Raw genomic sequence first — 16666 nt, forward strand, 5'->3', positions numbered from 1 at the left:
CCTACACTCTGTTATCAATCCATGGTAGGGAAGGAAGTCACTAACCACAGTCCAGACTTCTGCTTGGATTCATTCCACTCTATGACTTGTCCCTGTCTAAATTATTTGCCCCCAGTACCATAGTTTATTTGCTAATTTTCTACAGTAAATTCCAGATCCTTGTTGTCTAGTTTCTCTGTATGAGGGACTGTGGACAGAATATAGACAATGAGACAGAGAGAGGATAACTGAATGAAAGACCAAGTCTGGTAGATTACTCGAGCAAAACAAACTGTAAATCCACCAAACCAAACGAAACCAAGAAGTACACAAAAAAGCTCAAGCCTTCACAAACAGGTGCTGGATTTATTTTTCAAACTGCAAGTAAGCGCTTTCTTTCCAAAAAGCATTTACAAGGAACTTCATCAGACAATTATAACAAAAATGACTGCCTGGTTAAATACTTTAAAAGCATAACATCACTTCCTGACTCATATTTAAAAGCACAGTGTCTTACTTACACATAAAAAGATGTGATTTAAAAACATATACATTAAGAAAAAGTGAAACCTGTAAATGTGCATGAATAGTAAAACATGAACCCTGACATTAAAAACTAAAAAGTATCTTAAAAACAAACACAAAAAATGTGTGTTCATACTATTTAACATACATATGAAGTTTCTGATGTAATAATCCTTCAGAAAATGCATGCTGTCACATCTTTCTCCTAACTTTCTATGGTTATAACAGCAATAATTTAAACTTTTTGCTGTGACTTCTCGAACTTGAAGCCGCTATATAATGACAGACAGAGTTTCAGACTTCATGCCCTTCAGAAAAATGTGTATTAGTGCAAAAAAAGAAGTAATGTACTCACCATAACGTTCCATCTGAGTAGGTAACTTAATTTGTCAGCAACCTGTGGGTATCGGATCCGACCTGAATCCGAGCCGGTAGCTTTCCAAACTAAAGATCCAAGCTCTCAGCTCCTCCCCCTTACCCACAATACCCTGCTACCTCCCTCCAGTCCTCAGATCGAGTTTGCCAACTTATCAAGCAACAAACAGCCAAACCATACTCGAAAAGAGAAACTCTAACCTGATGCCTAACAGAAGGAAAACATTCTGTCAAAACTATGACCATGAAACAGGTTAGGGGGAAGGAGGGGGGGTCGGTTGCTGACAAATGAAGTTACCTACTCAGATGGAACGTTATGGTGAGTACATAACTTCTTTATCTGAAGTAGTTAACTTCATTTGATCAGCAACCTGTGGGACAGAGTCCCCAGCTACCAAAAAACCTGGGCGGTCCTCAAGGAAAAATATTTTGGAGCACTGCGGAGCCAAAGGCTGCCCTCCCTCTGGATATCAGATCCAGCTTGTAGTGTGAAATGAAGGTATGAGAAGAGGCCCAAGTAGCTGCTGAACAGATGTCATCTAAGGGAACTCTTGACCAAAATGCTGCAGAGGTAGCCATAGAACGGGTAAAGTGAGCATGAACCCCTAAGGGTTCTGGCTGACCGGAAGCTTTATATGTGTGTAAAATGCAGTGGGATATCCATCTAGCTAAGGTAACTTTCGTAACTGGCTTGCCTAAGGACGGCTTAGCGAAGGAAATGAAAAGTTGCTCTGATTTGCGAGAAGCAGCTGTCCTGTGCAAATAAAATCGCAACTGTCTATGCACATCTAACAAGTGCAGTCTGTATTCCCCTTTGCCTTGAAAGCTGGGAAAGAAAACAGGCAAATTGATGGCTTGATTGATATTGGCCTCGGAGGCCACTTTAGGCAAGAATGAAGGATTAGTCCTGAGAGATACTCTGTCCTTATGGAAGACCAGATACGGGATTTTGTACAAAGGGCTTGAAGTTCAGATACCCTTCTAGCTGACGTAATTGCAATCAAGAAGGCAGTTTTCCAAAATAAGAATTTTAAGTCAACAGAAACTGCAGGTTCAAAATGTGGGCCAGTTAGAGCCTGAAGAACTAAAGTTAAGTCCCATGGAGGAACCGCATTCTTGACCAGAGATCTTAACAGAAAGGTGCCTTTCAAGAAGGTCTTGCATATCTTAGAGGAAGCCAAGGGTCCAAGGTTGTCCCCGATGTGGAAATGAGAAATGGCCGCCATCTGAACCTTCACAGTAGAAGAACTGGCCCCTTGATGAAAAATGTGGGACAGAAATTCAAGAACTGCTGGAATGGGAGCCGTAAAAGGGTCCAAATCCCTATGTTTGGCCCAGATGGAAAAACGCTTCCATTTATTCTTGTAGATCTTCCTGGTAGAGGGCTTATGTGCCGCTACCAGGATAGATTTTACGGGAGACGAGATACCGGGAGTCCTAGCTACTAGTGGAACTGGATCAACCAAGCCCTGAGCTTGAGGTTGTCCGGATTCGGAGATTGCAATCCCGAAGGATGAGAAATCAGATCCGGAATGGGATCTAAGACCCAAGGAGGAGTTATGATGTGAGACCGCAGATACGGGAACCAGATCTGAAGAGGCCAAAATGGGGCTATGAGGATTATTTTGCTCCCCCCCAGTGGGGGAATTAGAGTGAAGAATTTGCTGCACTTTGCATTTGAAGGAGACGCAAAGAGATCGCAGCAAGGCTGACCCCATCTGAGGAAGATCTGTTTCGCTACTATGGGGTACAGAGACCACTCGTAAGGTGTGAGGACAGAACGACTCAGCTTGTCTGCTAGAATGTTGGACCAACCCAGAATGTGCGTTGCTATTAGAAAACGGTTGGTGGAAATCGCCCATTCCCAAACTCTCATGGCCTCTCGACAAAGAGGGTAAGACCTGGTTCCTCCCTGTTTGTTGATGTACCAGACCACCGCCATGTTGTCGGTCTGAATCGCAATAGTCCCTGGAGGAAGAAGGTCCTGAAGGGCTTGCAATGCTAAAAGCACCGCCCTCATCTCCAGAACATTGATATGCAGAACAGTCTCTATAGGGGTCCATGTGCCTTGGACGATTCTGCCCATGCAATGCCCCCCCACCCAAGGTGAGAAGCGTCCATGGTCATCGTGGCTTGGGGATGAGGCATCACGAATGTTCTCCCTTCCCAAAGCTCTTGGTAATGAAGCCACCAAAGGAGTAGTCCCTGCAAACCCTGCTTAGGGGAATCGGTGAATCCAATGGATGTAGGAGGAGGGACCATTGGACCTGAAGGGTCCATTGAAGGATTCTCATGCGCAGACAGGCAAGAGGTGAAAGGCTGATGGCTGCCGCCATGGATCCTAGGGCTCTCAAGACTAATTCTGCGGGTGGGGCTGGGGACTGCAGAAGTGCTATCACATGAAGCGACAAGGTGCATAGCCTGTCCGTGGCCTTGACTGAAGTGTGTCTATCCTGGCCCCCATGAAATCCAGAACCTGAACAGGGTGAAGAGACGACTTCGTGAAATTTATGGTGATGCCTAGGTGATGGGCCAAGAGTAAAGAATAATCCCTGGCAGAACAGAGTAGATGCCTGGTGGGGGCAGTGAGGAGACAGTCGTCCAGGTACAGAAAGACCTGAATTCCCTGAAGTCTCGTGTGGGCCGCCACAACTGCCATGACCTTGGTGAACACCCTGGGGGCTGTGGTGAGGCTGAATGGGAGGACCCTGAACTGATAATGACTAGCCCCCAGCTGAAAGCGGAGAAACCTCCTGGATCGCCTGTCCATGAGAATGTGGTAGTACGCATCCTTGAGGTCTATGGAGCACATCCAGTCGTTCTCCTGCAGAAGGGGGAGAATATATTGTAGAGTGACCATCCAGAATTTTTCTTTGGCAATGAACAGGTTCAAAGCTGACAGGTCGAGAACTGGTCTTAAGTCCCCCGTCTTTTTTGGCACCAAAAAAAACCTGGAGTAATTGCCCAACCCAGACTGCTCTGGGGGGACGTGCTGGATGGCCCTTTTGTCTAGCAATTTTTTTTATTTCTGAAGCCGCAGCCTCCCTCTGATTAGGTGGGACATCGGGAAGGTGCTTACCTAGCGGGGGAAGATTCATGAAGGGGATAGAGTAACCTCTGTATATTATTCAGAGCACCCAGCGATCTGTGGTAATGGATTCCCAACTTGCTAAATGCTCCGAAAAATGCCCCCCGACTGCCTCCAGAGAGGAGCAGTTGGGCAACCCCAGGGCTGCTGCACGGGTCGGTCGGAGAAGGGTTCTATTGACCCGAAATTCTTCGGCCCTCCTCTGCCTCTGGGCCTGCGTCCACCTTGTCCTCCCCTGCCTCTGAAGGACAAAGGGTCCGGAGTGGAACGGGACTGCTGAGACTTCCGGAACCACATCTTCTTTTGTCCTCTCTGGTTCCTTGAGAAGGACCTTTGAGGAGCCGAGAAGCGAATTCTGATGGCAGACAGCATCTTCCCATCTTTTTTGCTCTGGAGTAGCGTGTCGCAGACAGTTTTGCTGAATAGCGTAGAACCGTCAAAGGGAGCATTCACGAAGGATGCCTTGATGAGTTCCGCAAAGTCGCAAAGATAGAGCTAAGCGTGGCACCACAAGGCGACCCCTGCTCCGGTAGCTATAGCCACCCCCTCTGTGGCATGGGAGAGAAGCCACATAGAAGTGTTAGATATCGACTTTAGAGTGGCCATGTGAGCCAAGAAGGTTCGTTTGTCCTCGGCCGTCATGGACTCTGGGGGAGACCCAGCATACTCTTTTATCAGATCCGGTTGAATCCTAATGACGTGTGCCAGATAATTCAGCGCCCTTATGGAAAAGGTGGCTGAAGCAAACATCCGCTTTCCAATGCGGTCCATCATCCAAGACTCCTTATCAGGAGGATGGACCGAGGAACTTTCTTGTGCCAGTTCCTTCTTGGTGGTGGCCGCCACCACCATGGCATCTACCGGGGAACCTTTATTCCATGCCGGCTTGTCTGAGGGGGGGACTAAGGATTTTATCCGGTCTCCTAGGGATTGGCTCCATAGTGTCTGGCTCATTCCAAGCCCTGGTAGTAATCAAGTCTACCAGGGGGTCGGCCGGGGGGGGGGACACCCAAGAGGTAGATGGGCCTGTGTCAAATGCCTCCAGAAACACAGACTCATCCGAGGAAGGTTTTTGGGCTGACCACCCCCCTCTAATGCGCAGCATCTCCATAATGTCTCCAAAGGAGATGTCCTCAGGGGGTGACCTGGGGGAACCTTCCCCTTCCTCTAAGTCCGTGTCCTCCATGAGGACTCGGGGGAGTCCAAGTGCCTCCTCTTACACTTTCGTTTGTGAGGGACCTCCTCGGCGAGACTGTCCGAGGAGGGCTTACCAATGGGGTCATGTTCCTCTACGGGAACTAACTGGGGTGTAGACGCAGGCTGTCCCTGGGGCCGGACGATGGAAGACAGGCCCATATGCGAGGGAATGAAGGGTGGATCCAAAGCACAGATCGGGGACTTCGAACTCCTCGAAAGCACCCTCTGCACCACATTGAAAGCCGAAGGTGAGCCACTCTCCCCGGGCTCTGAGAGTAGTCCCCTCGGCTCGAACGTGGGAAACGGCGCCGGATCCGACACGATCAGACCAGAAAGGGAAGTGTGGTCCGACAGCAACGGAGCCGAAGACACATTCACCCCTGCGGATCCGAAGCACAGCTCTCGGCCCCGAGAGCTCGGGTCCGAAAGATGACTCGATAAACTCGAGGGTAAGGCCGGCGAAGTAGCAACTACTACCGGCGCTGACTCCCCGGCTCTGAGACGACTCGGATCCGATGGCTCCGAAACCCGGTGGATCGGAGAAGGAGCGATGGGTGCAAAGAAAGAGGCCGAGCTCCCCCCCAGAGGGGGGGAGGCAGGAGCACTCCCATCTGCATCTGGGCCTGCAGGAATCAACGCATCATCTGGTCCATATCTGCGTCGGAAAGACTCCTGGTAGACCTAGAAGAAGTCACCGAGGCAGGCCGGGAAGGCCGCCTAGATGACCTCAAAGGTGACCGGGACTCCTCCTCCGGCTCCGGAGAGAAGCATGGGAAACGGAGCCGAGAGGGGGAAGACCTGGAAACCCTCACGGGGGAACAAATCAACTTAGCCAGCGGGGCCAAAGGGGCTGATTCGGCCCACCGCTTGTGACTCTTGTGCCAATCTCTCTATTTTTCCCTCTCTCTATGCCTCTTCTCTTTCTTACAAGAGTCCCCCTCTCCCTGGGAAACAGCGGGAGGTTGAGTACCAGCCAGGGAAGGGGGAGCTGAAGGCTGGACAGTCGCAGCCGCAACTGGTACCAATGAGGGAGAGGAGGAAGAAGAATCCACGGGCAAGTGTCCCGCCAGGATAAGCTTGTTCCTCCTGTCCCTCAGAGCCCAGGGGTTAAAGGCTGTGCAAATCTGGCAGCCCGATGTTAAGTGGGCTACCCCCAGGCACAGAACGCACTGAGTGTGGCCATCCGCTGGGGACAGCTTATGACCACACTCAGCACATTTTGAAAAAAATGGACTTAGGGCCCTCGGCCATAACTCTCAAACACACACCCTAACACACACAGTAAGGGGAAGGGAAAACACTAATTTACCACTAAAAAGAGCCAAAAAATTATTTAACTTAACTAAGGGTCTAAAACACACACTCACACACAACAATCACTATAATTTTAGCAAAAATTCTACAAAATTCCTCTCACCTAAAATGCCAAGAGCTCATACCTTATGCTTCAAGAAGCCATGGCAAATGAGATCTGAGGACTGGAGGTAGCAGGGTATTATGGGTAAGGGGGAAGAGCTGAGAGCTCGGATCTTTAGCTTGGAAAGCTGCCGGCTCGGATCCAGGGCGGATTCAATACCCACAGGTTGCTGATCAAATGAAGTTAACTACTTCAGATCACATTATTCTAGCAACTTTAACTACATAACAAGACATATTTTACACTTTGTCCCTGAAGTTATTCCTCCCCAACTTGAAATCACTACATAATGAGATAGACATTTTGAGTTTCAGACTTTATTTCCTTCATACTATTTACATACATATGAAATTCTCACTAAAAAATGATCTACAATAAATAATTCTATCTATTCAGGGCTTTCAATTTTAAAATACTGGCTATAGACATGCTGTCATTTAGTCCAGGCCAGTGTACTGAATCCAAACAGATCTGCCAGCTTAATTCATTCCTCTCAAGGAGGTGTGGCCATGCACCCTCCCTATGTGATGGATTAACTATGTCTAAAACTATAAACTTAAAACTGTGGTTTGGATATTGTATAATATGTTTTGCTAATGCATTGGTTTCACAGTGGTCTATAATATTTCTTAAATGCTCACCAATTCTATGTTTGAGCTTACACTCAGTTTTGCCTATGTAAAAACAAGGGCAAAATTCACATGTAGCACAATATGGAACATAATTTACATGATCCACATTTATACATGTAACCACCCTTATTTGTTTTACCCTGGTGTTCTAATAAAGATTTGATGTTGTTACCTTTTCTAAAAACACAGACTAGCTTTTCTCCAGTTATTCATCTTATATTAATGTCACCTATCAAAAGTAGCCAATTCTTTTCTAAAATAACTTTTATATAATATGCATCAGTAGAAAAAGTGATAAAACAAGATTTATAATTACTCTTATTATTATTAGTAGTATTAACACTTACTACTTGATGGTTATCTACAGAAGTATTGGTAATATGTACCTGTTCATCTGCTGATAAGTCAGTAATACCATTAACAGACATACTGTCATTAGTTTTATTTTTGTAATTGTCTGATGAAATTCCTTGTAAATGCTTTTTGGAACAAAAGCGCTTACTTGCAGTTTGAAAAATAAATCCAGCACCCGTTTCTGAAGGCTTGAGCTTTTTTGTGTACTTCCTGGTAGAGTTACCAGTGGAACCAAGATGAGAAGGTGCTATTAAAATGGATAATTACCATGATACATAAAATACTGAGTGTATTATACTAAGAAACAATCAGGAGAGATTTAACAAGATTGGGAGAGAAGATTAGAATGATAAATTAGAAAAGGACAATGGGGGGATTTGTAAGACCTCTGGATATGTTATGACATCCATGAAATTCAGCATTTTTGCACAAAATTGTTTATACAAGTACTTTTGTACTCAGAGTAGACTTCAGAGGATTCTCCCTCAAGCACATGTTGAAGACGTGAAGAGAATGAATGATTAAATTGGGAAAATATTTTTTGGGGAATAAGTGGAGTTAAATTAGTTTAAGGACTCATTACTGAATGTCCCAAAAATTGTCAGGGAACCATATTATATTAAATGAACTAAAGGTATGATATTTTTGAGTTAATGTTTATGTTTAAAAGTGACAGGACATGGGCAACCATGCAAAAGTGAATATTAAAGACTATATAGATATAAATGCAGTACTGTATACTATAAAGAAAATAAAACACCTAGAGAATAGATCATTAAGAGATGGAGTGCGTACAGTTAATAAAAAATAAATGGTGCATTTGGGAGTTATAATGGACATGTTATGTATAATATATTTAACATAAAGTGTAACTTTTTCTTTTTTCAGTATTATTAATGTATGTTAACTGAAGCTGTCAATTATGAATATGATGAATAAAAGGCTAGTTACATCAAACATTTTGCTCCTATTTCTATACTGAATAATCAGTCTTCTCTTTACTGGGAGTTATCTGATATTAAGCACCTAGGAATAAATCTACACTACATTATACAGAATAAACTCTATATATAAAAATACACAGTCCAAAATTTAAATAAACACTTTAAATGACAAGCATTTGAATAAAGATTGGCCCTTCATCAGGTTAACATCAAACAAGCAAATCTACTACATAAAATGGAACATATAAAAAGCACCATAAATTCAATCCAACCACACACATTCCACCTGGGCAAATGCTCTGTCTTTCAGCTGTTCTTTAAAGGTGCAGTGGAAATAAAGCCCAAAGTACAGGTACCTGACACAGGGATGTTTGCTTTAATAAGGTATTTCTACAATCACCAATGCATGGGCAGAATTTTAAAACTTTTAATACCTGAATTTTAAGAAATACACAATGTGCAGCTTCAAAAATGGTTTCATCCCTCATGTTGCTTTCTGCAGGTAACTATCCGTGGATCCCAGTGCCTCCTCTGGAAAATCTCTAGGTAAGGTATGAGATGAGATCAAGGCACCTTAGGTCCATGTCACACTTCTGCCAGAAGTGTTTTTCTAACTGTATTCCTTGACCCTGTGTGTGCCCTGGTAACACAACATGGATTGGATATGCAGTGGCCAAACTGTGTTGATTCTCTCCTCACTTATGTGTGGAGTTGGCATCGACAAGCTGCTCCATCCACCCTCAGGAATACTTCACAGTTGTTCCTCCAACTTCTGCTCCAGAACTAAAACTGCATTCTGTGCCCTCCATTCTCCCCCTCGCAGAACAGGCACATCATTCTCTCCCCTGCCAGTGTCTCAGATGCCTGAGCCACTAATTAAACCTAGTCTGTACGTGTTGTGGTTAGAGCTTTAACCCTCTACACCACATGTAGAACAGTGGCTATGTTCTGTTGTTTTGTACCTTGGCAGACACTGTAGTTAAGGCAGTACATTGGGGGGGGGGGGGTACTAAGCAAGTCTTGGATGTGCATGCAGATGGATTTATGCTGGGTGTACCATAAATCGCTGACAACTTCCATTCACTGGCTTCCCTTGTCATTCAACACCACAGCATTGGCTATTAATGTTCAAATGAGACTTTTTGTCATTCCCATTTGAATATCTGTCAAATGCTCATATAGACATAGTTTCTAAGTGGCTGATCTGTTTTGTCTACACAGAACTCACAGCAGAAAGAACATACAGCTACATATACAGTAGTTTTAACCTTCAGTTGCACAACATTAAAATATTTCTATACAGGTAAAACACAGTGGTCACATGTTTCTGAAGTCTGTGAAAGAGAGATGCCTGAAGATATGAAATAAAGCTGTTTGTATTCTTTTCTCCTAATGTTCAATTACATTTATAAAGTATATAGTAGCTTTTCTATTTTATTACTTGTAATTCAGTTGTATTTATTTTCTTGTTTTTTAATGCTGCTCACGTTCCGGTATTACACAAATAATAGTTTACAATTGGAACTTTTTTCACCTAAATATGCTCCTTTCAGGAAGAAATATGCAGTGATATAATTGAATTCAAGGATATGTCTGCGCAGTTGTACTTCAAGCATCTGTGTTATTTACTTCCATTTTTTTACCAGGAGATTCCAACTGAGCAGAAGCCACTTTCTGTGGAGGCCCAGGGAGAAAAGCTCCAATCCAAGTTTCAGAAGACAATTTGATGCACAATATAACACAAGAATATATTCAGAGAAAACATTGAAAGCTTAAATACGGATAGCTGCTTTATTATACAGTTCATCAAAAATACACAATTATTACAGATATACAGCATGAAAAAGCTTGGTTATGCAAAGGAGCACTAACAGTGAAGGCACACAACACTTTTACAACTTGAAGTTATTTCTAAACAGCAAGTGCACACTCATCAAAATCCCATGTTGCTAGGTTTGTCCCTACACATCCCTTCATGAATGTGCCATTCCACTTATTTGCAGACCCCCAAACACGTGTGGGGTGCAGTGCCTTACCCAATCCTAGCTATTTAAAAATACAATAAAATTCTCAAGCAGTAAATAGATAAAGTAGTGTTCTAAGGATAGAGAGGAGTGGTGATCTATATACAAAGCGAAGGTCTGGAAAGGTTTTAAGAACACAACAAAGTAGAATTCTAAGAAGAGACAGGGCGGTGTCCTGTATAGGACTGAAAGGCTAAGAAACATTTACAGGTTAGCCTGTTGTAATTGAATGGGAGCCAGAATGCCTTTAGATGGTTCTGATATTGTACTTTGAAATGTTCGTGGTTTTCTGTAATAAACCTATGGGTTAAAGAGATGCAGCATATTTCTAAAAGAAAGTTACTAAGAGGAAGTTGTGGCTAGAAGGAGAAAAATTACATTTTTAATTAAAGATTAATGTCATATGGTAACATAAGAAACATGTTGATGCTACCTTTGTTGCAGACATTACCAGTAAAGGGTCAAAACGTGCAGTTCCAAAAAGAAACCCATGCACTAAACAGTGATCAAATCTAAATAACCAAATAAAATTAATTTATCTAGGGAAGCAGAAATTAGAGGGAACACAGATTAAATGCTTCTGGGGCCAAAAAAGTGATGCTCTGTTACATCCAGATTGTTTTGCAATCTTATATTTTCAACAAAACTTTTCTTGCCCTATGCAAGTTATAAATATTATAAAAGAAAAAAATACTGTGAGAAAATTGGGATTCCAGTTATATTTTCTTTTGATCTGCTGACAAGGCATGGCACAATACAGGTTAGATTGCTCTGCTACTTTTATTACCTAGGCCACAGGTTTAAGTCCTAGTCCTGTAGCCTTACTTAGTATATCCTTTTTGTATGGTCTGCTACATTAGATATGCATACACAGCAAACTTCTCGATATGAATCAATCTGACTCAATTTAATAAAAAAGGTGACAAAATTGGTAAGAATAGTATGTCTTTCTGTTGATGACACAAAAATATTCAACAGTACTGATACACCAAATAATCTTAAAAGAAAATGACTGGTCTGTCAAAATGAAGATGGACTGGGGAAGGGAGATCACAGTTTGAGAGGACTCAAAATAGTAAAGATGAATCACAAGATATTCCATTTATTGGGACAGGGACCCTTTGATAGCCAAAAGGCAGTAGTGGACCTACAGACCACTGAACTGCCCCTGGTCAAATGCAAGAAACGGAAGTGTGAGAACTGAAAGTAAGTATCTCAGTACAAGGAACGTTACACTGCTGGGATGGGAAGGGGGCCCACATTCACAATGCTAGCCTGCGAGCAAACCAAATGCTGAGTTTCAATACCGGTGTGCATCAGCAGGCATGAGAAAATGATGTAATACTACCTGTATTTAAATAATTAACAATTTGCCTACTAACGGAGTACTGATGCCCACACCATCTTAAAAGCGGGTATATATTGAAAATCTAGAGAAGGACAAAGAGATGGACTAAACCACTGATTTTAGGTGCACAAGAACAGGCTGAAGTTCCCTAAATATTTTCCTGGGAGAAACAGAGAGGTGACCAAGAACATTACTAATAACTTAAGTATCTAAATTATTGTATATGACAGATAATGTATTACCAGGTGGTGGCAATATGCTGAAATATAGTGCTGCAAGTGATTTTATTTCACAAGAAAGGGGTTGGGCAGTGTTGTCAGGACAATGAAGTTGAGACAACAGATTTATTTTGAAGGGAATCGGTACAGTAGGCTTATTTACCATTGTCCCAATTAATATGCTGGCCTAATTTTGTGGCATTTCTGACAAGTCTGCATACATAATGTGTTGCTATGGAACAACAAACATAAAAAGGGTTGCAAAGGCACAAAAGCAGCAGCATATGGGAGAAAAACATGCTGAATTAAGAACTTACTATGTGTAATACCTAGATGATTGTTGTTTTCAAGGCACAAAATAATGTAACGGTGTAAAATGAAGAAAAAGGAGAAAGCAAAATGTGTGCAATCTAGCAATCTGTGCATTTAAAAGACACATCAGCAGAACTTCACTAAGATAAAAAAGTGTATGCAGTCTTGATTTGGCAGCAAATGCACAACCTTCAATATGTACCTCTAAAACATCTAGAACCTGTGACATTAATTACATGCTGGAAGCACTTAAATTAAAACAGTGTTTAATTAATGAACTGATCAAAGCTCAGTCTGTAAACAAACACCAACTGCACATGAAGGGAATGCATTATGTGCTGTCAAAACATCAACCATCTGGATAATCAAAAATGAGCCAAATGCACCATGGCAAATGTAACAAACCACTGTAAGCTATACTATGTAATCAATGTCAATACTGAAACTATGGAGACTGCAGTCACAAACTATGTTAATATCAAAAGCATATTATGTCTGGAAATGTAAGCTGAAATTAAGAACTGAGGGTTGTGAATGTCTTACTTGAGTTTTACTCTCACATCATCCAAGTGTGCATACTTTGCAGCCTTGAGCAAAACACTTAAACAGATATTGAAACTAGGAAGAAAATACAGGAAAACATAATGGTCAGAGTTCAGAAACATTTCATACAGATTTTGTGGCAACCATTTGAAATGTCTGGGCCCACAAGAGTGAGTCCCAAAACACAGAGACTTAACTAAAAAAAAACGTACTTGTATATACTGTTTGAGATGACCATTTCTCAGAATATTCCCTTTCCTCCGAGGTATGGTGGTGTCAGAGTCAGTATATACAAGAGAGATGACATTTCAATAGGGAAACGTATTTTACTGACACTTGATATGCACAAATAAAGATCCCCTAAGGTTCCCCTTGAGTTTCCCCATTTCTAATTTACCCCTTGTTTGACACCAAAAATGTAGTGTTACCACAATGTTTAAAGTAAATGCAAATTTAAGATAAAAAATTTTAGCCACAGGTCAGGAAAAAACAAGAGAAATTCATGACCTTATAAGCAGCAATAAATAATGGAGGAAGTAATTAAGAGTTCCTAACGTAAACCATCCATTGATCTTTGAACACCTCCAAGAGCAGGATCTTCTCAGAAATATTTGCCAGGTGCAAATTGGTAGAGTGGATTCTTGTAAACTGTTAAAAAGCAAAAATGCATCTGTTTAGGGAAGACTAAATATTTTATTTTCCTAGGAATTAGTGTACCAATGGACAGATGCAGCTCCTAAATGCTTTATGCCATGTATGGGGTCCCCTTAAATTATCTATGGTATGAGCCCATTTATCTCATTAGGGGTAATATATAATTATCAACCATCGGATGGGTAAGGCCACTGTATAACCAAATGTGATAAGGTTATTTTGAGCACAGAAATGGCCTGCAATTTCAGCTAGCCTAGTACTTACCTATGAACCTATGACAAAGCCTAGTTCATACCAATAGTCTTTCCCCAGCCAGTCTTAGCCAGCTATCAAACAATAGTAAATAAAATGTTTTACTAATACCTAGAAAAAAAGAGGTATAAGCCTTGAATAAGTGGTTTTAATGAGCATGGCAAGGGCCTTTATCAAGTGTATTCAGATGGAATGAGATGCAAGTTGAGGTGGTAAGTTGGTACAAACCTTAAGGTAAGCTTCCTTTTCCTCAAACATAGCAACTGCTGCTTCAGGAATGTCATGCTGATTTAGGATCTGGAGGTATTTTACTTCTCTCAATACAGCCACCAGCTGCAACACAAAAATAAAAAGAATCGTTATTTCCAAAAATAATTATAAAATATATTTCCCTTTCTGTTTCACACAATCCCCCGAAAGAAGCATTATATGGTTGAAGCTCACAGAACATAACCCATATCCTTTCATAATTTTCTAGTAAGCTTTTTTCAAATATCCTTAAATTACATCTAGTTTTCATATTAGCAATTTAGCACTACAAATGAAGACATCATAAAGGCTGTAAAAGCAGGTTAGCATGACTTATTGTAAAGCAAAGGGCAACAATAAATGTTTTTTCAACTATAATGTTAAGCCAAGTCATTCTGACAGTCTAAACATAAAATGCAAATCTCCCAAGCTAGAGAAGAAGAGCAACAGTGGTAAACCCAAATATACTAAAACATACTCCAGTCTCACAGTTAGACGTTGCCCGTTCGATTCTCAGTTAGAGCATCTTCTGTGTGGCGACATGCGTGAATGGGCGTTCCTTCGTTGAAGGTTGTGCGTTAGGCCCGGCAAGTCAGCACGTAAAACTCTACTGCCAATCATTAGCAGACCGAAGTTCCGCTGTGGCGACCCCTAACTGGGAAAAAGCCGAAAGACACACAAACTCCAGTTCCTGTCACCTGCCAAATAAATTCTGGTTGACTGTCTTCACTAAACTCTCCAGATTAAGTTGTATTCTCTTTCGCTTGCCCTTGTGGCCCAAGGAATGGCAAAAAGGGTCTGATGACCAGTTTACACATAAATTAAAATTTAAAAATGTAATTACTAAAACAATGCTTATCAAATAATGCAGTAAAAATGACTGGATGTCACCTGTAATTTAATTCACTCTGCTAAACAACAGGGCTGGTAAAGTATGCCAGCATAAGCTGTTACTGCATATATGATTGCCTAACAGATCAGGTATGTGCGTTGCTTGCAGATTAAAAATGAAACTGACACTTCCACAGGTGGCAAGTTACTTGCAGCATGTTGATATCGCTACGTGAACATCAAGGAAACTGTAGATGGCAGCAAACGGCTTGGAATTCAGGATCTTGTAAGATGGACCGACATTATACAGAAGGAAATCTTGTATAAAACCATAGGAATATCAATACACAGTGTAAGCAGATCAACAAGCATTCTAAACAAAGAAGAGAGTATTTAACAGCCTCTGTTACTAGGTGTAATACATTACAATAATACGCCTAGATAACAGATTTGACAGATGCACTAAATGGAGAACTGCCTTAAAATATGTGGTAAGGTTACTTCTATCCTCCATCACAGAAGCATCATCACAGTTTTTCAGGAATCCAACCAAAGTCGGTTTTATCTGGCCAGCTGCAGCTATTATTCCAGTTATCAGCAAATAAACTGCTATACATAGCAAGAATTTCCAATCTGCCATACAACCTCTTCCAAATCCTAAAGACCTGAATAACTACCAAGCTCAGTAAATGTGCCTCTACTTTTACCTAAACATCTTAATAATGTCTGTATAATATATGGGCACTGGAAGAGTATTTTACAGCTTAGCCACAATACTGTAGTTCCTCATAAATAATTTGCTAACTAATCCTAATGCCAATACACATCATTTTCCATTCCGATTCCCAGAAGAGTGATTGTATTAATGAAACATATAAACTATATCAACAGAGGGAGGCAATACACACATGTTGGTGATCCAGGTTAACTGGAAGCACAGCATTGCCAAGTCAGTGATAATCGCCTGCTGTACAGATGAAAGAAGACCCTGATAACCACAGTATATAAAGAACAGTTGTTTAAATAAAAAATGATCACTGATGCAGTAGCTTCAGCTATATGAGTTATATCCTGCCAAGGATATAATAGCCAGCCAGCTTCCAAAGCTTCATGGCACCTTACACATGCTTAAACTGTCAGGCAGCTTGAGCTTAGCTGACTAAAACACAAGTACGGGCGTCAAGCCTTTCAGAGCTTTCCTGCTAACAGACAGAAGGAAGCCGAGCTCTGAAAAGGCTGTACTAGGCACCTGACAAATTAGCCAAAATTAATTCATCTGAAGATGTTATTTGTTGAAGATGCTCATTAAAATGCAAGGCAGACTGGATACATATTGTATATGAATGTATTAACATTAAAAGATTTTGGGAAGGAATTACTAAATTTCTTCAAGCTATTTACACAGATACTTTTGTATTATCTAAATTTCTAATTTTTCTGAATGTTAATGACAATACAGAAATTAATAAAAAAGACTTCTATCTTCTTTGGACTATATTAGTAGTAGCAAGAAAACGTATACCAAGAAAATGGAAATCATCACAAGAACCCACTATTGAAGAATTCCTGAAACTATTGGAAAAAAACAGCGTTAATGTAAATTAAAGTGAAAGAACTGAGAATTACCCCTAAAACATGGTCCAACAACCCTTGGAAGAAAATTCTTTCTCTTACTGAGACATTAAAAATGGACACAGACTCTTAATGTGTAACCTATATATTTT

General features: G+C 41.4%; 1 protein-coding gene across 1 annotated transcript in view; it reads right to left on the bottom strand.

Moving 5' to 3' along the window:
* Nucleotides 1-16666, bottom strand: part of DNAH11 (dynein axonemal heavy chain 11) — a 4606558-nt gene that overhangs the window by 4036075 nt on the left and 553817 nt on the right. Inside the window, exon 13 of the mRNA XM_044065542.1 lies at nt 14091-14195. Within this exon, the coding sequence (XP_043921477.1) occupies nt 14091-14195 (105 nt within the window). The remainder of the gene's footprint in view (nt 1-14090; nt 14196-16666) is intronic.

Source organism: Protopterus annectens, chromosome 3.part0 (genome assembly GCF_019279795.1).
Source record: "Protopterus annectens isolate FY-2018-M chromosome 3.part0, PAN1.0, whole genome shotgun sequence".
NCBI lineage: Eukaryota > Metazoa > Chordata > Ceratodontiformes > Protopteridae > Protopterus > Protopterus annectens.